The following is a 27741-nucleotide window of genomic DNA, read 5'->3' on the forward strand; positions in this document are numbered from 1 at the left end:
CTGTCAGGAGGAATGGGCCAAATCTCAATCAACTTATTGTGGAAAGCTTGTGGAAGGCTACCCGAAACGTTTGACCCAAGTTAAACAATTGAAAGGCAATGCTACCAAATACATACATATAGTGTATGTAAACTTCTGACCCACTTGGCTAAGGTGTATGTAAACGTAGACTTCAAACTGTATATCAGATAGTGACTGCTAAATTACTTGTGTAAATGTAATATAACTTCCTTTAAATTATGATCATACCAGTGGACCATTTACTTCTGAGCATGCCATTGGTATTTGTTTTCCATTTGAGATGGTACAATACATTTAATACTGTGTTTCACAGCGCAATGCCATATAATTCCTATGTGACAGGAACATCATAACGTATAAATCAGAGCCTGAAAATATTATTTCGGTAACACTTTATTTGGATAGTACCAAGTAGATGGTTTGTAATGTTCAAATACAGACATGTCAAGTAACAAAAATAGCTTCTTAGCAAGAAAGCAATATCTCAAGCAAGAATTTTGCTAGGACTGTCTATGAGTGGCATGAGTGGGGAGAGAAACTAATAACTAGCAGTCATTGGCAGAAGTTTTGAACTTTTCTTATTGATCTAATAACTCATTTACAGCCTGGTGATGGCTGATCAAATTGTTTCACACTGAGTTAGTTTCATTAAGTGTTGAATAATGTGATACAAAACACAGGAAAAACTCATTGACTGCACTGGGCCTTCACTTCCTATATTTTTTACTACAGAATGAAGAAAATCAATGTTTTCACACATGTAGGCAAGACAGAGACTGGTATGGTGTAGGACAGGAAATTGAAGGTAAAAAGCAAGTCTCTCTGGATATGAGCGTCTGCTAAATGACTAAAATGTAAATGTTAATTGCTGCTTTAACTAAAATAACTGTAGACAACGTTTTATATTGCTTGATAACTGTATGTTGTAATAAAAATGTCATTAGTCATTCCACTATAACGTTTCCCTTGTCTTGAAAATTAAGCATTTCACCAGAAACAATGTTTAGTTCTTTAGAAAATAGATACAGTGAATATTACATGTGAATAGATTGAGTAAGGAGACTAAGTGCAAACATTGCATTTCTAGCCCAAAGAGACACACATTTGAATAAACATACTGTGAATATATTTTATGTCCCATATGTGTTCTTCATCCTGTTCATATCCACACCATTTACTTATCTATATCGATGCTGAGAAACCTCTGCAAAACAAGCCCAAAAAATTTAAAGTTAAAAGTGAAATTACATATAAGCGGTCCTGTGTGGCTCAGTTGGTAGAGCATGGCACTTACAATGCCAGGATCTTAGGTTTGGTTCCCACTGGGGCCTCCCATACAAAAAAAAATATGTATGCGCACATGACTAAGTTGCTTTGCATAAAAGTGTCTGCTAAATGGCATATATTTATTTAATTTCACATTAGTAACAATTTATGTTATATACAGTGCCTTGCGAAAGTATTCGGCCCCCTTGAACTTTGCGACCTTTTGCCACATTTCAGGCTTCAAACATAAAGATATAAAACTGTATTTTTTTGTGAAGAATCAACAACAAGTGGGACACAATCATGAAGTGGAATGACATTTATTGGTTATTTCAAACTTTTTTAACAAATCAAAAACTGAAAAATTGGGCGTGCAAAATTATTCAGCCCCTTTACTTTCAGTGCAGCAAACTCTCTCCAGAAGTTCAGTGAGGATCTCTGAATGATCCAATGTTGACCTAAATGACTAATGATGATAAATACAATCCACCTGTGTGTAATAAAGTCTCAGTATAAATGCACCTGCACTGTGATAGTCTCAGAGGTCCGTTAAAAGCGCAGAGAGCATCATGAAGAACAAGGAACACACCAGGCAGGTCCGAGATACTGTTGTGAAGAAGTTTAAAGCCGGATTTGGATACAAAAAGATTTCCCAAGCTTTAAACATCCCAAGGAGCACTGTGCAAGCGATAATATTGAAATGGAAGGAGTATCAGACCACTGCAAATCTACCAAGACCTGGCCGTCCCTCTAAACTTTCAGCTCATACAAGGAGAAGACTGATCAGAGATGCAGCCAAGAGGCCCATGATCACTCTGGATGAACTGCAGAGATCTACAGCTGAGGTGGGAGACTCTGTCCATAGGACAACAATCAGTCATATATTGCACAAATCTGGCCTTTATGGAAGAGTGGCAAGAAGAAAGCCATTTCTTAAAGATATCCATAAAAAGTGTCGCTTAAAGTTTGCCACAAGCCACCTGGGAGACACACCAAACATGTGGAAGAAGGTGCTCTGGTCAGATGAAACCAAAATTGGACTTTTTGGCAACAATGCAAAATGTTATGTTTGGCGTAAAAGCAACACAGCTCATCACGCTGAACACACCATCCCCACTGTCAAACATGGTGGTGGCAGCATCATGGTTTGGGCTTGCTTTTCTTCAGCAGGGACAGGGAAGATGGTTAAAATTGATGGGAAGATGGATGGAGCAAAATACAGGACCATTCTGGAAGAAAACCTGATGGAGTCTGCAAAAGACCTGAGACTGGGACGGAGATTTGTCTTCCAACAAGACAATGATCCGAAACATAAAGCAAAATCTACATTGGAATGGTTCAAAAATAAACATATCCAGGTGTTAGAATGGCCAAGTCAAAGTCCAGACCTGAATCCAATCGAGAATCTGTGGAAAGAACTGAAAACTGCTGTTCACAAATGCTCTCCATCCAACCTCACTGAGCTCGAGCTGTTTTGCAAGGAGGAATGGGAAAAAATTTCAGTCTCTCGATGTGCAAAACTGATAAAGACCATACCCCAAGCGACTTACAACTGTAATCGCAGCAAAAGGTGACGCTACAAAGTATTAACTTAAGGGGGCTGAATAATTTTCCACGCCCAATTTTTCAGTTTTTGATTTGTTAAAAAAGTTTGAAATATCCAATAAATGTCGTTCCACTTCATGATTGTGTCCCACTTGTTGTTGATTCTTCACAAAAAAATACAGTTTTATATCTTTATGTTTGAAGCCTGAAATGTGGCGAAAGGTCGCAAAGTTCAAGGGGGCCGAATACTTTCGCAAGGCACTGTAGGATTGCCGACTATAGTTACCTTCAGGGCACTGGATGCAGGGGACATGTCTGGTATTAGTTTCCCTTTACGCTCCCTGTGTTTCAGATACTCATGGGCCAGGGAGTTGGCATCCTCCTCACTGAACATCAGAGGTCAAAGGGTAAGGATTAAAGTAATTACGTATTTTAGAAACAAACATTTCTCTGCTCATACCTGCCTGGAGTGTGATGTTAACATTTTCATTCAATTATACATAAAATGATGCTTGTAAAATTACTGCTTTGAGGACTTACCAGCTGTGGGATATCAAATAATCTACCAGGTTCTTCACCTGGTTGGAGTCACCACTTGACACAATGTGTTGCTTGAGAAGATTAAAGTGCTTGGTCTTCCACAGCTTCTGGTACTGCCTGTTTTGGCAAATGAACATCAAGACTGTGTCCCTTATCTGGGGTGGAGAAGAAATTAGTTAATGACACATTCTGAATTCCATACAACATTTCTCAACAACTAAACAAAATAATCCAATGTGTAAAAGATTATGGAGAACAGATGGAATCACAAATACAGTAGAGCCAAGAGTGGTTAACTAATGAAGGCAATAAGAGAATGTGATTGCAGCTCACCTGTGAGGGAACCCCTGCCAACTCCCCAGTGTTCATATGCTCATCCAATTGCTCCAGGATGGTGATGGGGTTACATGCTGACAGGAGGCCCTGGGAGGGAGCAATCATATACACTACACAGTAAGCACATCAAACAAGGGGAAGAGACTCATGCATAGACACTACCAATACCTTTAATAGTTTTATTCAGAGTCTTGGACAATTTGTGGCCATTGTTAAACCAAAACAATTGAATGTAATTCCATCTAAAGATGCAGAGAACAATTTGGTAAAGGGCAGATATGTTAGGGGGCTGGTGGTGTGCCACTACCACCACTATCCTTATGGAACCCCCAGACCCAGCTGCATCACCTGAATCTGCTGTCCCTTCCTCTTGGCACAGGGGATGAGCAGGAGGGCACCTAGGGCAAAGCCTGGCAGACTGATCTGGGCAAAGCGATTGGCGATGCCTATCAGGTCCAGATTCAACAGGAAAGGGCACCTGCCAGAGACCAGGGAAGATGCTGGGATGAGTGGGACATGGAGAATAAAGGATGAATCAGCACTTTGTCAAAGATTTGAGGAATTGTGTCGTAATGTTACCATGGTAATGCCATGACACCATTCTTGATCCCTATGTGACAGTTCTAGAAATTGTTATCAACCTATTCTATAAAGCAACAGAACATACTTAAGGAGGAGAACAAAGGTCCTGTAGAGGGTTGCCTGCTGTTGGGGGCTCAGAGGAAGAGACGCTGTGTGACAGAGAACATTACGAGTGATTTTGCTGACTTTCTCCACCTCACCCTCATGTTTTTGAGTTGTGGTCTCATAGATTAATTTACCTGATACGAATGGGGCCAGGATCATACTTCTCCAGGTCCTGGAAAAACTGGAGACCTGAATGAAAAAAAAATACAGCTTTAACAAGAACTGTCCAAGCCAAAAGAGTAGGTGGTGGCTGTGAATTTTCTCTCCCTAAAATGTACACAATGGGCTCCTTGAGACACGTTGAACCTGGTGGTAATTACCTGCCAGAGAGAGGGGACAGCTCCCAGTGCCTCCAATACCTTTTGCAAGTCACTTATCTGAAGAGCAGATGGGAACACCAAATTTGGTGCCACCAAAACATATCCTGTCTTAATGCCATATAACTTCATTGACATGACAGACTGCAGAATCTAATATTTCTAGCAGTAGTATTGTTCTTGAAACTGTGTGGACTGCCACTTCTCACCATGTTGAAGCCCAGTAGTTTCTGCAGTAACCCATTCCACAACTGAGGGTCAAACACCTGGTACTCCAGGCTAAGGTCTGCCACCAGACGCACAGCCTGCAGAGACAGGAGGCAACTTCAGCTCAATACAAACCTGACTACCTCGTCTTGGTTGCATCACATTGAATGAAACCGACTTGAAATCATCCAGTACATTGATCTAGTCGGCCTACCTGTGGCTCATGACTGTGATTCTTCCACAGTCCCTTGACCATGCCCTCTTTGGGACTGTTGAGGAACGACTCCACTGTGTAAGGGATGTTTAGGTCCTCCAGCTGAGACAGGTAGATGTAGCACTTCAGGTAATACCTGCAGAAGGAAAAACAGCAACAGAACTGCAGCAGTCAGGTACAGACAATCAGTCATGGCTACTGGCCTTTATCAGAGCGAGGATCGCTTACTGGACTTGTGTCTTGGGGATGTGTAGCTGTGTTTCCAGGGTGGTGGGGTCAGCGATGTGGATGAGACAAAGCAGGGCCCGACTCCGGTGGCAGAAAGTAAGACGTGGCCCAGAACTGCTGAGGGGCTAGGAAGATATCAACAATGGGAATTCAACACTTTGACATACACACTTCTGGGTAACACTTTACGTGACACTGAGCATTATAACAGTCATAACCTGTTATATGATCATAACACTGTTGTAACATATTGAGTTAATTTATTGCTGTTGTGACACCTACAAGTGTCAAAACCCACAAAAGGCAAAACATTCCATTACATCATAGCACACATACATATACATATACACATATATACACATACATACATACACAGCTCAAAAAAATAAAGGGAACACTTAAACAACACAATGTAACTCCAAGTCAATCACACTTCTGTGAAATCAAACTGTCCACTTAGGAAGCAACACTGATTGACAATAAATGTCACATGCTGTTGTGCAAATGGAATAGACAACAGGTGGAAATTATAGGCAATTAGCAAGACACCCCCAATAAAGGAGTGGTTCTGCAGGTGGTGACCACAGACCACTTCTCAGTTCCTATGCTTCCTGGCCGATGTTTTGGTCACTTTTGAATGCTGGCGGTGCTTTCACTCTAGTGGTAGCATGAGACGGAGTCTACAACCCACACAAGTGGCTCAGGTAGTGCAGCTCATCCAGGATGGCACATCAATGCGAGCTGTGGCAAGAAGGTTTGCTGTGTCTGTCAGCGTAGTGTCTAGAGCATGGAGGCACTACCAGGAGACAGGCCAGTACATCAGGAGACGTGGAGGAGGGCAACAACCCAGCAGCAGGACAGCTACCTCCGTCTTTGTGCAAGGAGGAGCAGGAGGAGCACTGCTAGATCCCTGCAAAATGACCTCCAGCAGGCCACAAATGTGCATGGGTCTGCTCAAACGGTCAGAAACAGACTCCGTGAGGGTGGTATGAGGGCCCGACGTCCACAGGTGGGGGTTGTGCTTACAGCCCAACACCGTGCAGGACGTTTGGCATTTTCCCGAGAACACAGAGATTGGCAAATTCGCCACTGGCGCCCTGTGCTCTTCACAAATGAAAGCAGGTTCACACTGAGCACATGTGACAGACGTGACAGAGTCTGGAGACGCCGTGGAGAACGTTCTGCTGCCTGTAACATCCTCCAGCATGAGGATCAGTCATGGTGTGGGGTGGCATTTCTTTGGGGGGGCCGCACAGCCCTCCATGTGCTCGCCAGAGGTAGCCTGTCTGCCATTAGGTACCGAGATGAGATCCTCAGACCGCTTGTGAGACCATATGCTGGTGCGGTTGGCCCTGGGTTCCTCCTAATACAAGACAATGCTTGACCTCATGTAGCTGGAGTGTGTCAGCAGTTCCTGCAAGAGGAAGGCATTGATGCTATGGACTGGCCTGCCCGTTCCCCAGACCTGAATCCAATTGAGCACATCTAGGACATCATGTCTCGCTCCATCCACCAACGCCACATTGCACCACAGACTGTCCAGGAGTCCACCTCATCAGGAGCATGCCCAGGCATTGTAGGGAGGTCATACAGGCACGCGGAGGCCACACACACTACTGAACCTCATTTTGACTTGTTTTAAGGACATTACATCAAAGTTGGATCAGCCTGTAGTGTGGTTTTCCACTTTTGAGTGTGACTCCAAATCCAGACCTCCATGGGTTGATAAATTTGATTTCCATTGATAATTTTTGTGTGATTTTGTTGTCAGCACATTCAACTATGTAAAGAAAAAAGTATTTAATAAGAATATTTCATTCATTCAGATCTAGGATTTTAGTGTTCCCTTTATTTTTTTGAGCAGTATATATATATATATATATATATATGCTCTGTTTGAGATATATATATATATATATATCATGTTAAATTTTCATTGTAATTGCACACACATTGATGTCAGACATGCATCTACCCCAATGCTCTGTTGCTGATGACTGAGATGAATGCAGGACAAGACACACTCTTTTTGACTGATGACTGATATAAAGTCATGTACGTGATAGGCCTATCTGGCTTATATGATTACGATGGTCATAATGCTTCGTGACACTGTCATAGTGTATTTTCTACAAATTATTTAAAATATGATGGGAAAAAAACATGACTAAAGAATTCATTACAACAAAAGGATTTAAGAAACAAACTTTCCTTGAAAGGAAAATTCTTGGCAGGGAAAAAAAAAAACTTATTTGAATAAATGTGGGTTGACACTTATGTAAGTGTCATAACCAGCCATAAAATAACGCAACATGTGTCACAACAGGTGTAAAAATATGGGTCATGACAAGTTATGTCCGCTGTTATGACATGGTGTTAAGTGTTAGCCAATTCTGTAAAGCCCCCTACTGTTTCCCACCAGCCCACCAATTCCAAACTAAATGTGGAACATGTAATGATTAATATAGGAACTTATAGATCAATCCTGACCTATCCCATCTACCAACTCACCCATGTTTCTGCTGAGAGGATAGGGCTCAACAGACAGACTCCCACATCCATGGAATAGATCTGCAGTAGGTACACCACCCTGAGAGAGGGGGACATGGGAGACATCCCTTGTTAATGGTCTATAGTGAACTGTAAGGCTATGATAGTCAAGTGATGAATGCAGGGAGCTACCTCATTAGATCTGAATCCTCCTGAATGTCATTGACACAATCCTGGTTGTTGATGTCCTTCAAAATAAAGAGCCTTCGGTTAGGATGTATCACATACTCCAAAATGTCGTGCAAAATGACTATTTTCCCCCCTAGTGATGAGCTCATCCAGTCTACCTGTGGCAGATCAGAGACAGTGTAAGGTTGGACTTACCTTGGCTACAGCTGGGCCGGTTTTGCAGATCCATTTCTCCAGCAGCATGCTTCGGATCTTCAGAAAATCCACACTATTGATGGCTGCTATTTCTTTGCATACAGCGTGAATGTCTAGTCATACAAAAAAATAAACTTAAAAAAAAAAGTTTAATCTGAAAATAGTCTGGTTCCATTTTGCTCTAAAAGGACTATAGTACATATCATCAATACAGTGATTCTGTAGCTCCACTTAGCCCTCCAGACAGGTACATGGAGCTATATGGCAATAAGAGTGGGCCTGCATGTGGTTGGTCTGGTTATGGTGGAGGGCTCACCAGGGTGGGTTTGGCCAGCAGAGCCCCTGAAGCGTTGCTCTACACTGCTGTGTTCGTAAAGGATGACGATGAGGCGGGCGGGCTGCCCTGTCAGCTTTAGGTGCTCTGGGCTGTTCAGCTGGCTGGACATCAGGACGTTCTCTGTGGCCGAGCGCTGGAACTGCAGCTTCAGCTTTGACAGGAAGGTCTCCACCCTGGTCCGCGCTGCCTCCTGCTCAGGGGACAAGACAGAGGGGAGAGAATTTTTATTCTACAAGAATGGACTAGATATACGAAGAAAAAAAAAGCATGAAAGGGAAGACAAGACTGGGTATTCTGAATTCAAGCAGCTGACGCAGACATAACAGATATAACTACATCTATAATAGTTCAACATTGTGTTGATGCTCTGCGGTCCTCAATCTAAACACAAAACAAGTGGTCTAACCTCAAGTTTTGGGTCCTTCAGCCATGCGTCACCAAGAGCTAGGCAGAACTTTAATGACTGGGTCTTCTCAGTGCCTACAGCAGAGACAAAAGTGAATAGGATGAACATTGATGCAGAGGCCGGCTCCTCCATGAACAGCGGCATGGCAGTTTGACTGGCTAACGGTCTGACCTGGCGGCAGCTCCTGAGCGATTTTATGGGCTGTGGCAGCGGCCCACTCTGGGTTCTGGATGCAGTGAATGTACCCCATGATGGTCTTTGCCACCTTGAAGGTCTCCTTGCTGGAGGTGTGTTTTTGCCTCCTCTTATGTTGCTCGAGGAGTAAGGGCTTCATACTCCTCTCAAACACATGGTTCACTGCTGACATGTACAGCTTGTCAACGCTCACCTGACAGAAGGCAGGAAAAAGTAGGGTCAAATTCACAGGTGACCAAATTAAAGTCAATAGAAACAACTAATAATACATTGCCAATATTAGTTTAAATTCTGGTAGGCTTACCACTCATATCTTAAAAAACAAACATAACAGTAATGTCCAGTATAAACCACAGCCACCAGTGGAGCAGAGTACTGTACCTTCATCAGCTTGCTTATCAGAAGCAGAGTAGGAAAGGTCTCCTCACTGAGCTCTGGAGCTAAACACAGAAAGAGAATCTGTCAAATCCTTATACGAGCTAGAGTATGCAAAAGGTCCACTCAATCATTTATTTATGAACTCTTATTGACCACATGAATATTGTAAGCTTAAACTGAGTATCGTACTCACAGAGGATCTTCCAGTAGCTGGTGGTCTGCATGAGCAGGTGGAAGGGCAGTCTGATGTTGGCCAGGGCCGAGGGTTCCAGGCCATTCTCCAGAAGGTGGCTGCTCTCCAGGTCTGTAGGGGGAGAGATGCGCTTGTAGGACTTCAAGTGCTGGAGCAGACCTATTGCCTGGAGATGAGGGAAATATATTGCGTGTGGATGAGACTTGATCGTAATGCCAAAGAAAATATGACATTGAGGATTACACTTATTTAGCAGAGGCACAGTAGAAATCAAGATGCCACACCTGACTGATTGAAATGCTGGTGATCTGCTCATCAGCTGTCTGTATGATCCTGAGCACCCCTTCAATCCTCTCATAGTTATATGGACTTAGCTGAGGAGGAAAGGGAACACAAGACCTAGTTAAACACTCCATTTCCTCTACACATCATTACGTCCTACCATCAACCCCTAAACCTAGGCTGAGAGTTGTGTATGCTCAGACCTTGAGTATGGCAGCACTGAGGCTGATGGTGAGGTTTCTGGTGCTGTGCAGCATAGGGATGATCTGCAGAGCTCTCTCCAGGGCGTCTGCATGCCCTAGCGGCTGCTCCCCCTGGACCGCCCCAGGGTCTCCTGCCCCTCCCCCCTCCTCCTGCAGCAGGGTGGTGATGTACTGGTTTATCACTTCATCTCTGTTCAGATCAAAGGTGCTACAGGTAGGAGGAACACACAGGACATACATACACTCATTAATTACAGCGTAACGTCACAAGACAGCAATAGGCAACTACAAAGCATGCAGTAGTATCATACCCAAAAACAAAAGATTGAAGTAGCATGTTGACTTCCTATAACAGCTCACCTGCAGTACTGAAGGATAATCTCAGGGGTGGTGTTCTTGTTCTTCACCAGGGTCGGGATGAGGTGACTCTTCATCTCTGGACACTGACGAAACACAGATTGGATGGATATCTGGGGAGAGAGAGACAAGGCTTTTAAACCGAGTCCTTTCGCAAGGCAGGGAGGGTAGATTACGTTAAGAATGCACCTAATTAGCAGGTATTAACACAAAGTTCAACATCGTGATTTCTTCAAAAAACCAGCCATGTCTGAAAGACTGCAAATGTTAAATTGATAGGGGGGAAAAAAGCATTCAAGATCGACACACCCCTAATTTGCCCAGCTCGATCCCCCACTCAGCGTCGGTGATGACCGAGAGAAACTTCTTCCGCTCCTCCTGCTCGCTGTACAAGTTACAGAGATGGGCCCCCACCATAGCCACAGCCTGAAAATCATGGACATATCGACTGTCACATACAACATGAATCAAAACAATGACAAACAATTCAAGGTGGAACAGATAATGACAGTATATAAGTATAATGATCTTACCAAGATCTTATCATAGTTTTGCCAAGTGTTGTCGATCACCTTCCACAGTATCTTAAACACCTCGGTTTTGGACAGGAGAGTGCAGAGTCCAATAGCCAGGTCACAATCCACCACTCTCCAGTTAAACACCTTTTGCACAGAGTAAAAACACCAGTTGTTATAGTAATCATGTTAGGTCTATTGTAAATTACACATACAGCATGGCCGGAATACAATGTAATTTTATTTTAGAGAAGAATGTCAGACATCCTCCCCTGAAATCCAGGACAATAGTCTCACATCACCTTGTGCAGGAGGGCAACTGCAACAGCATTGATAGAGGACAGAGTAGTTGTTCTCAAATCACTCAAGCACGCCTTATATTTTTGCAGGGCCTGCGGGCCATAGAGCTGAAAAGGGAACACGTAAAATGTAAATACTTCCCTTCACAATATAGAATAGTGGTCCAGAGAACAGACACAGCTACAGTGAGACAAGTGTAAATCTAGACAGAGATATATAGCAACATCAACAGAAATGCAAAGACTGATCAAGGGACTGCTTGCTCATGGTTCCAGGTGAGACACTACAGTACACCCCTGACTGATGTCAATTTCCTTAGTCTACTTCACTAACACATGAAACTATCTGTACAAAACACCTGGAAAACACCAGGTGGGGAGGCATACAGGGGTACATGAACCACACCGGGTTTTTTCCTGTTTCGAGTCTGGTTTTTCCCTTTAATTTTTTATATAGTTTGTTTTCTATTTTGTTCAAATGTGGTAAAACTCTTGCACTGATATCCTACTGTTATACTTCAGGTGTAATCTTTTGTATGTTTGTCATTTACAAAGATACCCTGCAGAGTTCTGTCCTACTATCCAGGTCTGTACCCAAACAATTTGAACTTCTACTTTTAAAAATCCACCTCTCTAAAAACAAGTCTCTCAACGTTTCAGTCTGCTATAGACCACCCTCTGCCCTCAGCTGTGCTCTGGACACCATATGTGAACTGATTGCCCCCCATCTATCTTCAGAGCTCGTGCTGCTAGGCGGCCTAAACTGGAACATGCTTAATTAACACCCCAGCCATCCTACAATATAAACTTGATGCCCTCAATCTCACACAAATTATCAATGAACCTACCAGGTACCTCCCCAAAGCCTTAAACACGGGCACCCTCAGATATCATCCTAACCAACTTGCCCTCTAAATACACCTCTGCTGTCTTCAACCAAGATCTCAGCGATCACTGCCTCATTGCCTGCATCCGTAATGGGTCAGCGGTCAAACGACCTCCACTCATCACTGTAAAACGCTCCCTGAAACACTTCAGCGAGCAGGCCATTCTAATCGACCTGGCCGGGGTATCCTGGAAGGATATTGATCTCATCCCGTCAGTAGAGGATGCCTGGATATTTTTTTTTAAATGCCTTCCTAACCATCTCAAATAAACATGCCCCATTCAAGAAATTTAGAACCAGGAACAGATATAGCTCTTGGTTCTCCCCAGACCTGACTGCCCTTAACCAACACAAAAACATCCTATGGCATTCTGCATTAGCATCAAACAGCCCCCGTGATATGCAGCTGTTCAGGGAAGCAAGAAACCATTATACACAGGAAGTTAGAAAAGCCAAGGCTCGCTTTTTCAAGCAGAAATTTGCTTCCTGCAACACTAACTCAAAAAAGTTCTGGGACACTGTAAAGTCCATGGAGAATAAGAACACCTCCTCCCAGCTGCCCACTGCACTGAAGATAGGAAACACTGTCACCACTGATAAATCCACCATAATTGAGAATTTCAAAAAGCATTTTTCTACGGCTGGCCATGCTTTCCACCTGGCTACTCCTACCCCAGTCAACAGCACTGCACCCCCCACAGCAACTCGCCCAAGCCTTCCCCATTTCTCCTTCTCCCAAATCCGTTCAGCTGATGTTCTGAAAGAGCTGCAAAATCTGGACTCCTACAAATCAGCCGGGCTAGACAATCTGGACCCTTTCTTTCTAAAATGATCTGCCAAAATTGTTGCCACCCCTATTACTAGCCTGTTCAACCTCTCTTTCGTGTCGTCTGAGATTCCCAAAGATTGGAAAGCAGCTGCGGTCATCCCCCTCTTCAAAGGGGGGGACACTCTTGACCCAAACTGCTACAGACCTATATCTATCCTACCATACCTTTCTAAGGTCTTCGAAAGCCAAGTCAACAAACAGATTACCGACCATTTAGAATCTCACCATACCTTCTCTGCTATGCAATCTGGTTTCAGAGCTGGTCATGGGTGCACCTCAGCCACGCTCAAGGTCCTAAACGATATCTTAACCGCCATTGATAAGAAACATTACTGTGCAGCCGTGTTCATTGATCTGGCCAAGGCTTTCGACTCTGTCAATCACAACATCCTCATCGGCAGACTCGACAGCCTTGGTTTCTCAAATGATTGCCTTGCCTGGTTCACCAACTACTTCTCTGATAGAGTTCAGTGTGTCAAATCAGAGGGTCTGCTGTCCGGACCTCTGGCAGTCTCTATGGGGGTGCCACAGGGTTCAATTCTTGGACCGACTCTCTTCTCTGTATACATCAAGGAGGTCGCTCTTGCTGCTGGTGAGTCTCTGATCCACCTCTACGCAGACGACACCATTCTGTATACTTCTGGCCCTTCTTTGGACACTGTGTTAACAACCCTCCAGGCAAGCTTCAATGCCATACAACTCTCCTTCTGTGGCCTCCAATTGCTCTTAAATACAAGTAAAACTAAATGCATGCTCTTCAACCGATCGCTACCCGCACCTGCCCGCCTGTCCAACATCACTACTCTGGACGGCTCTGACTTAGAATACGTGGACAACTACAAATACTTAGGTGTCTGGTTAGACTGTAAACTCTCCTTCCAGACCCATATCAAACATCTCCAATCCAAAGTTAAATCTAGAATTGGCTTCCTATTTCGCAACAAAGCATCCTTCACTCATGCTGCCAAACATACCCTTGTAAAACTGACCATCCTACCAATCCTCGACTTTGGCGATGTCATTTACAAAATAGCCTCAAATACCCTACTCAACAAATTGGATGCAGTCTATCACAGTGCCATCCGTTTTGTCACCAAAGCCCCATATACTACCCACCATTGCGACCTGTACGCTCTCGTTGGCTGGCCCTCGCTTCATACTCGTCGCCAAACCCACTGGCTCCATGTCATCTACAAGACCCTGCTAGGTAAAGTCCCACCTTATCTCAGCTCGCTGGTCACCATAGCATCTCCCACCTGTAGCACACGCTCCAGCAGGTATATCTCTCTAGTCCCCCCCAAAACCAATTCTTTCTTTGGCCGCCTCTCCTTACAGTTCTCTGCTGCCAATGACTGGAACGAACTACAAAAAGCACTGAAACTGGAAACACTTATCTCTCTCACTAGCTTTAAGCACCAACTGTCAGAGCAGCTCACAGATCACTGCACCTGTACATAGCCCACCTATATTTTAGCCCAAACAACTACCTCTTTCCCTACTGTATTTATTTATTTATTTAGCTCCTTTGCACCCCATTATTTTTTATTTCTACTTTGCACATTCTTCCATTGCAAATCTACCATTCCAGTGTTTTACTTGCTATATTGTATTCACTTTGCCACCATGGCCTTTTGCCTTTACCTCCCTTATCTCACCTCAATTGCTCACATCGTATATAGACTTGTTTATACTATATTATTGACTGTATGTTTGTTTTACTCCATGTGTAACTCTGTGTCGTTGTATGTGTCGAACTGCTTTGCTTTATCCTGGCCAGGTCGCAATTGTAAATGAGAACTTGTTCTCAACTTGCCTACCTGGTTAAATAAAGGTTAAATAAATAAAAATAAATCAAATTTACGCTACAAAAAAATTGCTCACTCAACAAATGTACATTAGTATACCTCTGCTATAGAAAACACTTAACACCTGAAAAACATAATCTTGACATTTATACTGTACTGTAGTCATCATACCTGAATGCCGAGCTTGATGTTCATGATGTTGGAGGTGACGTGCTGCAGACAGCTGCCAAAGGAGTTGACCAGCAGTCTGAGAGCCAGCTCCAATTGACTACACTCCTGCAGCATCTGATGCATGGAGGCCAGGGGCACCAGTAGCGGGTTCAGGAAGTTGGCATCTGCACGTGGACAATGACCCATGAGGCTAAGGGTGCATAAAAACTGCATTTATATCCATCTATTAATTGGAGGAAACTGCAGTAGCTACCTTGTTGGAAAGAGCAGTGAGAAAGACAGGAGCAGTCCAGTGGGTAAAGTTTTCTATCTGCAACATGAATTAACATGAGTTAAATGCAATTCAAATCAATAACAATGCTTGGGCATTATAAAGTAGTATAACATCACACGTGATACAATGTTAAAAAGATACCAGATACGAGACACTTAGTCTGCAGGATTTTAGGTACCTGAGGAGAAGGGCAGCAGACAGTTGGTGATCTCATACTGGACTGGCAGGACAGACACGGGGTCCAGGATGATGCAGTCCTCTTTAAAGACATCCTGGAAGCTCCACTGGGAGTACGGGTCCCTTTCAGCCGCCAGGGACAAATCCTGAACACATGGCAGTGACATTAAAGCCTGATGACCTAACATGAACAAAGACTAAGTGAATGTCTAATATTATAATCTATTGATTAGGGTTGTCATTGAAGACTATGGTAGGAATCTGGTAGCCCGATGGGGAAAAGTGCCGTACTGGCACTCACCTTTGCTATGAAGCCATAGTTGTCTGACAGCTGACACTGGTGGTAGACATCCATGGCAGCCCGTGTGCTCTTACACAGCTCCACACAGTCCAGGAGCAGGTCTGAGAGAAACAAGAAAGAATAGTGAGCACATACTCAAGTCAGAGGTATCACTTACTAGGGTGCTATAGTCATAGTGTCACTTTATGTGAACTACTTACACTTAAACCATTGGAGGATAAGCGCCTTCTAAAATAAAATGTGTGAGTTCCCATAAAGACTTGGGTTAACCTCCAGGCTCAGGGTGTTAGTGCTGTACAGTACCTGAGTGGCAGACAGTGACGGCCTGGCAGGCCAGCTTGTGGATGACTGCTGGGAGGTCCACGCCTTCAGGGAGGATCATGGGCACGTCTGCCTCCAGCATCTGGCACAGCTTCTGGGCAGCACTGAAAAGCACCTTCCCTGTGCTGGTGGTACCATGGTGCTTATACAGCTCACTATGGGGACAAGGTCATGGGTTTGAAAGGAGTAAGAGACACAGTTAGGGAGGTACCCAGAGTTAAGGCCCACACTACCATCAAACACTTCAATGTTGTGGATGAGATATTCAGATTATGACAAGCCTTCATTAAAAAATTTTAAAAAAGTGAGGAACATGGGCATTGCTTTCCTTTACTACCCCCCTAAACTTGGTTCCCCTTCCCCCTGACCTGAGGATCTTGAGGGCCTTGTCGACTTTGCCGACCCCCAGGGCACGCAGGGCCAAGTCAGCCCACAGCTCCTGCTCCGTGCGCTGGAGCTGCCGTGCCAAGCGGCGGAGGCCAGCCTCAGTGGAGATGTTCTTGGTCTTGCCGTCAGGGTCGTTGGCCACCATGGGGGTGGCTGTGACCTTGCTCTTGGAGGGACCCCGAGCACGGGTGTTCTCATAGGCTGTGATGTGATACTCCTGGAACTGCTTTCGCACCTTGGGGTCCTCATAGTTGTTAGGGGTGAGGAAGATGTCAAAGTCCTCCTGTAAATGTAGTAGATTAGGATCCTTTCAGCACAGGAGGTCAAAGACCAGAAACAGTGAGTCAGGTGAGGCCTTCATCTCACATTCTGCAAAATCATTCCATGATTGAACCTTACCTGTAGGTGAGCAATCGCCTTAAACATCATCAGATTGTTCTCACAATCCACACTTTTAAAGGCATCCCCTAAATGGGAGAGAATTAACATTAACGCGTAAAAGTTTCTTAGCACATCCACACAAACTCTGGTACACTCACAGTTTATCAAGACCTCAGACACTGAATGTTAAATTCGTCGAGAGATGATGTCAATATTGGGAGGTTTAGCAATCAGTCTTTTCAAGTATTACATTGATAAGAGTTTAAAAGCTGCCACAACCTTTCTGGATCCGCTGTAAGAACGTCAGTGCCTCCACCATCACTTGTGCTACGACCATCTGGTGCTTCTTGTGCTGTTAGAAATTGGCCACAATAAGAACCCAAGTGACTCTGCATGAAGAGTATACTCCTATTGAGAAATGGCATGTACAGAACATCACTACTAAACACTATTTCTAAATGATATCAAACCTATTAAAAGAAGATGTCAATGCAAATATAAACGTATGATAGACCTGGAATAGTCTTAAATCTGCTGAATGCAAATACACCCCTACTGCTCCTGAAAGAGGCTCACCTCCTCAGACACATGGTCTTTGTCCTGCAGCTCCAGTCGTGCCCAGTTAGCCAGCCTCTCGATCACACAATCTGCCTCCTCGGGGGCGAGCTTTTTCAGGAGTGTCACACATGGCTCGCTCTGCAATTTCGATGCAACACACAGACATTACACACATGAAACACACAGAACAAAAGAGATTCCCCATCAGAAAGCAACAGCCACCATGGGAAGAGCTATAGGCTGGGCTCACATACTGTACCTTGCTCTGGCTAATCAGCTGGATGAGGTATAAGATGTGTATCTGAGAGGTGGGGAGTTTGTAGGCCCCAGCCAGCTTCAGAGAGTCCTCCAGGGAGGTGGGGAGATCCTGCTTGAGGATGTACCTCACCAGTGTCTACAAAGGGAGAATCAACATGGATCAGAAATTACATAAATATACACATCTACATACTGTACACACCCTGAAAGTCCTACCATGATTTGAGTGTTGTTGGAGAGGTTGAAGTTGCGGATCCCGTAGCCTCTGAGCAGCTTCCTCATCTCCATCAGACGGTAGCTTTCCTTCAGAAGCTCCTGCCTGTGGGATGGATTATGGAAGATTAGAACCCAAGCAGTCCACAAGCCTGCAACAAGTGAGAGCTAGGGCTCTCTGTTACCAGAGGAGGATCAGGTCAGTAAGTCTTACTTGGGTCCCACCATCTCCAAGTGCTGTTGGACCAGCCTCTCCACTACCTCAGTCCAGGGCACCACGGCCTTCTGCATGATCTCCAGCACAGCGTCTACCACCAGCTGTACACAGTACAGCACAGTTGAATACTATGTCAATCAAGGCGTGTACATAAATCTACAATCCCATTTGGTGGCCAAACCTTGAAGGGCAGGAAGTGGTTAATTAGTGTATAAACTCACGTCAGTGTCCGTGATGCAGCCAAGCACAGCCACAGCTTTGGCCTCCCACTCTGTGAACAACGTAGTGGTCTGTGAGCTGCAGCGCTCTAGCAGATTCTAGTGGGTTAGAGAGAAAAATAAGACAAAAATGACACACAATGACTCAAACCAGATTATGTCTGACAATCAACAATCCAGAGTGACAACCATTTACAATATGAGCAGCTAAGTTAATTTGCAGCCAAGTAGAAAGCATAGTAAAGTGTGTCTCCTGGTAGATGGGTAGACACCTTGATGTACTGAAGCAGCAGCTCATCCAGGGGCAGCTGGTGCTCCAGGCTGTAGGGCCTGACACTGCCCTCCACCGTGGCAGGGATCAGCTCTGGGGCAGGCACCTTATCCAGCATGAGGAATGCTACGCTGCGGATACTTGCCTAAACATACCCACAGTGCAGATAAAGAGAGATACCATGTACAATAACATACAGAATTTCAACAATATTTAAAACGACAAGATAAGAATCCAAATCAGACAATCCCCAGATGGCTATCACACACAGACCTTCTCAAAGACTGACAGGGAGAGCCTGCAGTTGTACTTGTTGTAGAGATCCAGCAGCTGGCGGAGGTTAGAGACCAGGGACTTGAGGTGCTCCACTTCCTCTGAACCATAGTCATCCTCCTGAGACCACCAATCACAATTAGAGGATAGGTTACTTCCTGCTAATCAATGACTAAGCATATAACATTTTGACATCCAGTGTTTGAAAGTGAGCATGAATTGAGAGCGCATAGGGGAATAGGAAGTGAGGGGGATGACAGTGAAAGTAACCAAAGGAATGAGGTGATAAAATGCAGCTTACAGAAGGTATCCACATCCATAACGACGGCAACCCAAGTTCCGCCAAGTTCAGTCCATTCTGGGGCCAGTCTCCCTATAGGAACAGAATAGTGTGAAGGGGCAGAAGAAATGTGGAAATGTTTAAGTGTGTGATCACCTACATCAGTCAAGTTATTGACGAGAGCACTCAGATTTATTCCTCAAGTCTAGCAATGAAAAGGTGTTGGCTTTACCTTTTCTGTTAACTCCAGAATCCTGGCTCTCTGCTCCAACCACCTCGCAACGATTTTCTACGAACACATCACTCAAAAGCCTTGTCAACAAAATACTGGAAATACAAACTGATCAAAACATATATCATCATGATCTGTTTTCTGCCCTGACAGAATATGGTGAGTGCCCACCGTACCTGTCCTCTAGGTACCACTCTCCTAACAAAGGGCACAATGACACTCCTCAGCCAGAGACAAAGGTCCTGGGATGGAAGGTCTTCTGGAAAGGAGCTGAGCAGAGCATCAAGACCTCTCTCATCAAACTGCACTGCAATCTCTCCCTACAGGACAACCACAGAAACAGCAGACAAATATCAATTATCTTCCAGTAAAATCCACATATTACAAGAGAAAAATATGAAACTCCATTAGATGTCTTATGGTGCAACAGTTGATTGTGTGAATTTGTGTTACCTCGTGTCTAAGCCAAAGGTGCTGGGCCCCCTTCAGGTCTCCCTCTCTCAAGTGGGACAGCATGTACCCAACGTAGTCTGTGATGTTCAGAAACTCAATCCAGGAGATTCCACTGGAGGGAAACAACCAGGAGGAAATTAAACAGTGTATTAGGAAAGTATTCAGACCCCTCAACTTTTCCATTTTTTTTTCTCCTTTTCGTTAAAGCCTTATTCTAAAATGGAATAAATTGCTTTTTTTTATTACTTAATCTACACACAATACACCATAATAACAAAGAAAAAACTGGTTTTCAGAAAAATTTGCAAAACGTATTCAAAATAAACTGCAATATTACATTAGCATAACTAAGTACTCAGACCCAGTAATTTGTTGATGCACCTTTGGCAGCGATTACAGCCTTGAGTCTTCTTGGGTATGACGCTACATTTTTGGCACATCTGAATTTGGGGAGTTTCTCCCATTCTTCTCTGTAGAGCCTCTAAAGCTCCGTCAAGTTCGAGGGGGAATGTCACTGCACAGATATTTTCAGGTCTCTCCAGAGATGTTAGATCGGGTTCAAGTCCGGGCTCTGGCCGGGCCACTCGAGGACATTCCTGCTGAAACATTAACCTTTGCCCCAGTCTGAGGTCCGGAGCACTCTGGAACAGGTTTTCATCAAGGATCTCTCTGTACTTTGCTCCGTTCATCTTTCCCTCGACCCTGACTAGACTCCTCTTCATCAGACCAGATAACCTTGTTTCTCATGGTCTGAGTCCTTTAGGCAAACTCCAAGCAGGCTGTCATGTGCCTTTTACTGAGGAGCAGCTTCCATCTAGCCACTCTACCATAAAGGCCTGATTGGTGGAGTGCTGTAAAGATGGTTGTCCTTCTGGAAGGTTCTCCCATCTCCACAGAGGAACTCTGGAGCTCTGTCAGAGTGACCATTGGGTTCTTAGTCACCTCCTTGACAAAGTCCCTTCTCAACCGATTGTGCAGTTTGGCCAGGCGACCAGCTCAAGGAAGAGTCTTGTTGGTTCCAAACCTCTTCCATTTAAGAATGATGGAGGACACTATGTTCTTGCTGCAGAAATATTTTGGTACCCTTCCCCAGGTCTGTGGCTCGACACAATCCTGTCTCAGAGCTCTAAAGACAATTCCTTCAACCTGATCTGACATCCACTGTCAACTGTGGGACCTGATTAGACAGGTGTGTGCTTTTCCAAATCATGTCCAATCAATTGAATTTACCACAGGTGGACTCCAATCAAGTTGTAGAAACATCTCAAGGTCAATCAATGGAAACAGGATGCGTCAGAGCTCAATTTCGAGTATCATAGCAAAGGTTCTGAATACTTATGTAAATAAGGTTTCAGTTTATTTTTAACACATTTGCAAAACGTATAAAAACTAGTTTTCGCTTTGTCATTGTGGGGTATTGTGTGTAGATTTGTTTTGTTTTTTTCGCTCTGAGACCTTGAAGTTGTTGTTCCCCTTGCTCTGCAAGAGTCACGTTTTTTTTGAGGTGATGGGCAACGATGCTTCGTGGGAGGCAGTTGTTGATGTGTGAAGGTTCCTTGTTCGAGCCCAAGTAGAGGCGAGGAGAGGGACGGAAGCTAAACTGTTACAATAGCAAAGGGTCTTAATACTTAAGTAAATAAGGTATATTGTTTTTTTTATACATTTGGTACAATTTCTAAAAACCTGTTTTCACTTTGTCATTATGGGCTATTTTTATTTAATTATTTATTTACCTTTATTTAACCAGGCAAGTCAGTTAAGAACAAATTCTTATTTTCAATGACGGCCTAGGAACAGTGGGTTAACTGCCTGTTCAGGGGCAGAACGACAGATTTGTACCTTGTCAGCTCGGGGGTTTGAACTCGCAACCTTGCGGTTACTAGTCCAACGCTCTAACCACTAGATGTAGATTGATGAGGAATTGTTTTTGTTTAATCCAGTTTAGAATAAGGCAAAATGTAACAAAATGTGGAAAAAGTCAAGGTGTCTGAATACTTTCCGAATGCAAGTACAGGCATGGCACTAATTTACACAGTTACAATACATATACTCAATACCCTTTAGCAAGTCAGGCATAGAATTACAGTCAAATTGAACATACTTGAACTTGTCCAGGCTGTGGAGACAGCAGAAGGTGGCGAGTCTAGCCAGAGCCTCCTGGATCTGTGAAGAGGGGCAGCGGGAGGCGGCATGGTTCAGCATCTTCTCTGCAGTGTCAAAGGTCGGCCACGGAGCCTTGAGGCAATACTCCACCACATACTGCTCATCCTGACACACAAACACACTCGTCAATGAGCACAGTGTACTTATTTGATCTCAACCTTTCAAGGAATTTTTACACTTGAAAATGTAGATGGCTTGTTTAAGAACACTGGTATAGAACAAGAAGGCCTGCACACTGTTAAATAGCACATTATTACACTGTGGCCCTATCTACTGTAGGTTTGCCAGCTTGTGATTCAAATGTATACCCTTCTCTGACACCAGTCATAGTTTGAGAATAATACCATCCCCATTTTCAAGTCTATTTGTTTATAGATTCAATGTTTATATTCCAGAATATTAAGGAAAGTTAGCTGGCTGACTGATCTTGCTTTGTTATATACATCCCCCCCCCGATAAAACTCACCATGATCTTCATCAGGTTGGTCTTTGCCTCCTCCACCAGGTCAGACCATACGTCCTGCCCATTGCCACCTACAGAGGCTGACGCCAGCTGCTCCAGCACAAAATCCAGCTTCACCTTATAGACAAGCTGGGTGGTCAAGGAGGCATGTCAGTCAAGTACATTTATTATTCATTTTAGTTAGAATAAATTTTCAACACCAGAAAAATTACACCAACCTCAACATCAAGCTCAAATGCTATGGCAAACTTTTCTGCCTCCTCAAATTTGCGTTTGTAGAGAAGTCTGCTGAGTCTGGGGGAAAAAAGTGTGTTTACTGATACTGACATCTTGTATGTAACTAGTGCAAGGATATGGAAATATGCAGTGTGCGTGATGACACTACTATACCTGTTCTCAGGCAAAGCCTCTGTGAAGCATCTCATGACGACAGAGGATATATGCTCCTCAGAGCTAGTTGTCAGAAAAAAAAGAGAATTGCATTTACACATCAATTCACTGTAATTCAAAGTTGTTTGTGAAACTCCACCACCTGAGTATTTACTCAGGGAAACTCTAGTGTCCTTAAACAACCAAAGAAACACTTACTTTTGTGAATTCTCATAAATCCCCTCTAGCAAATATATAGTGTCCTGAAATTCAGAAGGATAAAAACAATGTACTGAGGTTGGGTAGGATGCTGAAGCTCTGACAGACTTTCATAATCTAAAGTAAAATAACAATGACTTATTGTTCCATTATCCTTCGCTACGTGGGTATTGTAATATGGTGTGATATGACAGGGTTGGGAAAGTCAATTCCATTTAAATTCAGGAAGTACACTGAAATTCCATTCCAATGCGTTTACAATCAGGCACATTTTGAATTTGGTGTACTTTCTGAACCTGATATCTGATGCAATCAGAGTGGATTATAATTGTTTATGGTTTTACCGTGCTTATTCTTGTCTGTACCAGGCAGGTTGTAGAGGAGACCTCCAGAGAATAGAGGACAGTCATGGAGGGAAGAGAACGCACCTGCAGGCTCCTCATCTAAGGATAACAAAACAGGGCGTTGCCATCAACAAACACAGTCAGAGAGGACCTCAGATGATTCTTACAACTATTTATACCAGAGGAGCATTAATGTATGTAGATGGGACTATTACTAACAAGTAGCTGTCTAGAAACCATAGAGACAGACTGGAGTTACCTGGCTTTTGTCTTGCATGGTCAATGTAATGATTTTTGTGCTTGCACTTTCTTGCCTATGAAGAGGAGAGGTTTTGTTTTCAAAATCATTACAGCACAAGCATTTAAAAATTAAACATTACATCATGTTAATAGAAATAGTATAGGTCTAACAATAGTATAGCATTGAAGTGAACACATACGTGGCTATTGAAGCAGAGTCACACTCTGTGATGAGTAGGAAGTCATGGATGGAGAGGTCAGGCCAGCAGCACACCATCACCAGGAAATGCAGGTCCCAAAGACTCAGAATGTTCTAAGACCAATTGAAAGGTAGAGAAAGATTCAACTTTGTCCAACTTTAAAATGTTCTACTGACCAAAACAGCTAAAGAATTAAATTATAAACTGATTGATGGAGATTCATACAGCTGGACTCACCTCTGTGCTAAGAACATACATGAGATTGTCCACCACCAGAATCTTTGTCACCCCTACAATACAGATAAGGGCAAAATTTGACTGCAACATTAATACACAACAATTCAAAATAATGCTATAGCCTAACTTTTGATAACATACATAAGCAATTCAGGGAGAAAAGTAGTGTAGCTTTAACCAAAGCCAGACAGTTAAATGTTATTAAAACTACCTGGTATTAGGCTGGAGTCCAGGGACTGACAGAGAGACATCGTGCCCTGACTATGATCCCATCTCCAGTGGGTTAGAACAGCTTCCCCGTCCGCCTACGCAAAAAGAATGCATAACCACATCAGTTATGCGAGAAGCTATAAAGTTAAAATGTTACAATTGAATAAATACTGTATGAATAGCCTACTTGATGAATAAAAGTCTAACTTCCTAATATCGTCAGCAGTTCTCGAATTATGTTTTCAAGGATTTATCTTTGCATACAAATCTTTTGTAACAAAGCAGTGCAGTTACTTGCGCACAACCATACCCCAATCATGAGGTGGATTTCATTGCCAAGGTTGCACATCACTGCTGTGTTACATCCCCCTCCATGGATCTCCTTGGTAGAACAGAAGTCTGTCTTAATTAGAGACTGGAGCTGGAAAGAAACAATGTGATGTGATGGTTAGGGGTTAATTATTTTATTATTCTGACTTCAAATGGTTTTAAATCTTTATTTTACCATCTCCAACATAGTTAAAGCCAAATACCTCTTTCAAAGCCCCATGGTCCATTTTCTCAATAGCTACAGAGATGAGAGAATATGGTTCAAAATAATTGAAAGTTAAATATAACAGGTCTCAAGTAAAAGAAAACTATCTGAAAACCTAATTAAAATGAAATACCTATTTGAATCTTCTCCAGGGCAAGGTTTGTGATGTGAAAAAATCCATCTTGAGTAAGAAGGAACAGGTGGTACATCCCTGGCAACAAAGATAAGGTTTAACCTTTCACCTCAACACACTGATACATGATACTGTATCATTTTATTCCAAAGAAATGGCTACTATGAAACTATGAACAACTCACCGAAAGATGTCTTATCCTCCAGTAGGATAAGATGTTGATATGTTTTCTCTTTTCCAGAGGGGACATTCTTCAGCAAAGCCTAGAAGAGTAAAAAAAAAAAAATGTTATAAAAAGATATTGCACTCAGCATGCAAGCACTTTTGGCACACGTATGACACTGACACATTTAATTGCTGAAATATCATGGGGCATATGAGATCAGCCCCATCTCTTACTATGGTGAGAAGAATGGTATTTTGAGGCACATAGATAAGATGGAGGTTTCCGTTTCTCTCGCAAACCACCAGAAAATGTCCGTCCAGACAATCATCCACAGTATCCACATCAGAGTCTGAAATAAACATGTTTTTAATTATCATCATTCACCATAATGAAACATCATTTGATTAGACATCTACACACAGAACACAAAGGAGATACTAACCAAAGTCAAGATGCAGCAACATAGTCTGATAGCTGAGGTCGAACAGTATAACAGTTGAATCAGCAACAACAATGCTGCAGTTTGAACTGCTGGAGGAGTAAAGCTGAGGATCTGACAACACCTGCAGGAAAACAATAATGTGAACAACTTGCACTGAAGAGTCAAGAGCGGATCATGAATTTAATTAATACCTGTGTTGGGGCGAAATTCTACCCCCTGACAGAACCCCTCCTTCGCTTTCTGCTCTGCACTCAGTTGTCAGTTTAGCCAACATTAAACTGATCTTAGTAGTAGAACAAATTTCTGTCTGCAGTTTTCGGTTTGGCTATTTGTTTCAAGTGTATGTGGCGGTTCTAGCTTGTATGTCGCCCTGGGCGAATCCCCCCTTCAGCACCCGCACCCGGGGGCGCCCTGAGTGGCTGCCCATGTCACACCTACCTAAATCTGCTACTGATTTTTTGTATTAGTCTATAAATCAATCTCTTTGCCAGAATTCGTCATCTCTCCCATGTATTATTTGACTAGTATTTTTGAAAGTGTAAGGATAATAATTCAGCCATAGTTGTTCTGAAATGCTTAGTGTGTGCCACAGAAAGTATTTCACTCTAGCCCCAAAATTAAGGACATTAGAGGGGGGGGGGAGATTTTCGGCACAACACCGGCACTGTATACTGTGTTCACGTAGAAGGTGATTCATAACTGTATAGGTAATCAATCATGTGGTTAGAGTCGTTAACTTTTCGTGTAGACAATTAAACTCAACTCCCTACATACGATGGAGTTGAGCGACGACTACTGTGGGTGGAATTGGACTGGACCTCTGACAACATGTAAAATGTAATTTTTAATCAAAAAAACTATTGATTTCAGCACCCTACAAAATATCGCGCACGGTAGTTTCTATGTGACGTCTGAGCTACAACGTAAATCGCGGAGTTGAGTTTAATCGACTACTTTTGGTCTTACCTTTTCAGTTGAAGCAATTTTGACCAAAGTATCCACTTGGTACAGACCACTATTCTCCTCTCGAACATTGCAAAGGCGACCTGTGTTGGTATCCTCATTGAGTAAAAGTTCAACGTCGTTCCACATTGTTCAGTCCACCTACCTATATAAAAAAAAAACGGGACACTAACAGGTCAGTTATAACTAGGAAGCTAGATAGATAGTTAGTTACTTAGCATATAACTATTTACGTGGTATGCTAGTACTGCAGAGCTGTCACCACTCTTTGCTGTCATGTCAGTTAACTACGGAGTACCGTAGTTAACATTAGCTAGGTAAAACATATGTATATACAAAATGTACTACATACAGGTATAGATAGACATGTTATAAAATAATTTGGTCTATATCGAGGTAACAAACTCACCGGTTACAGGTACCCTGACAACGGTTTACTGGTAAACTGAGCACAACACCACCCTACTATGCGGGTTCAGAATTTGGCGGTTTAAAACAAAGACCATAACGAGAGAAACACAACTCTACTTACTTCCTGTGTAGTAACAGGCGCATACTCAAACTGAAAAGGTTCATTTGAAATCATTCAAATAAAATAATAAAAGGTTATTATAAAATAATAGTGAACTGATATGGTGTTCTTTGTATATTTATTTGCACTCCCCAGATTGAGTTGGTGGAATGGAAGTCGTTCTCAAACCAAAAGGAAGCTGATTCAAATAGCCATCTTTTTCATTTCCAACTATCTTTAGTAGGCGTGCGCAATCAGTGATTGGTCATCCGGGTTCTCACTTGTAACCAAATATTGTCTATTAGGTGGGTTGATCCGAGCGTTCCGTCCTCACCATCACAATCAAGCACCCAAGCTAACTGGCTAGCTACTACCAGACACACATTAGAGAACACCTCACACCAATTTACCTGCCCTAGTAGAGCTGGTTAGGCTGTTTTCATTTTATATTGAGCATAGGTGACTGTAATTGTGCAGCTGGCAACAATTTTATAACATTTTTTTCCCCGACTTTACTTACGCCGGTCATATTCAAAAGGTGTTGCGAGTTCTAAAAATCATTAGTTATTCTGCGCTCTAGCAAGCTAGCCAATTTTAGGCAGTTGGCTTGAGTTCCTTTGAGGTCAGAACTCGGATTAACC

General features: G+C 43.1%; 1 protein-coding gene across 2 annotated transcripts; it reads right to left on the bottom strand.

The window, feature by feature from the left end:
- Positions 1-398: 398 nt before the first annotated feature.
- kntc1 (kinetochore associated 1) lies at positions 399-27316 on the bottom strand. Of its 2 annotated transcripts, none has more exons than XM_064937252.1 (62): positions 27122-27316; positions 26593-26734; positions 25627-25747; positions 25418-25533; positions 25203-25281; positions 25019-25096; positions 24884-24918; positions 24661-24771; positions 24352-24445; positions 24141-24193; positions 23904-24016; positions 23723-23777; positions 23464-23562; positions 23120-23163; positions 22922-22984; positions 22750-22825; positions 22535-22660; positions 22007-22173; positions 19906-20017; positions 19629-19772; positions 19453-19509; positions 19242-19313; positions 18941-19060; positions 18669-18812; positions 18400-18495; positions 18176-18279; positions 17965-18067; positions 17750-17884; positions 17509-17628; positions 17212-17284; positions 16951-17018; positions 16533-16834; positions 16147-16319; positions 15844-15944; positions 15544-15688; positions 15345-15401; positions 15092-15255; positions 11404-11508; positions 11120-11248; positions 10896-11012; positions 10590-10699; positions 10230-10437; positions 10029-10118; positions 9745-9910; positions 9555-9613; positions 9150-9366; positions 8979-9052; positions 8552-8762; positions 8236-8348; positions 8044-8099; positions 7873-7951; positions 5362-5486; positions 5134-5269; positions 4922-5017; positions 4716-4772; positions 4530-4584; positions 4376-4439; positions 4057-4186; positions 3706-3795; positions 3373-3527; positions 3119-3218; positions 399-1225 (listed from the first exon to the last, which is right to left on the bottom strand). In XM_064937252.1, the coding sequence occupies exons 2-62, from the start codon at positions 26716-26718 to the stop codon at positions 1196-1198; spliced, it is 6618 nt and encodes a 2205-aa protein (XP_064793324.1). In that variant the 5' UTR covers positions 26719-26734; positions 27122-27316; the 3' UTR covers positions 399-1195. The 2 variants fall into 2 exon arrangements, with proteins under 2 accessions (XP_064793324.1, XP_064793323.1); XM_064937251.1 differs by lacking the exon at positions 27122-27316 and adding an exon at positions 26999-27078.
- Between the last annotated feature and the right edge of the window lie 425 nt (positions 27317-27741).

Source organism: Oncorhynchus masou, chromosome 25 (assembly GCF_036934945.1).
Source record: "Oncorhynchus masou masou isolate Uvic2021 chromosome 25, UVic_Omas_1.1, whole genome shotgun sequence".
Taxonomy (NCBI): Eukaryota; Metazoa; Chordata; class Actinopteri; order Salmoniformes; family Salmonidae; genus Oncorhynchus; species Oncorhynchus masou.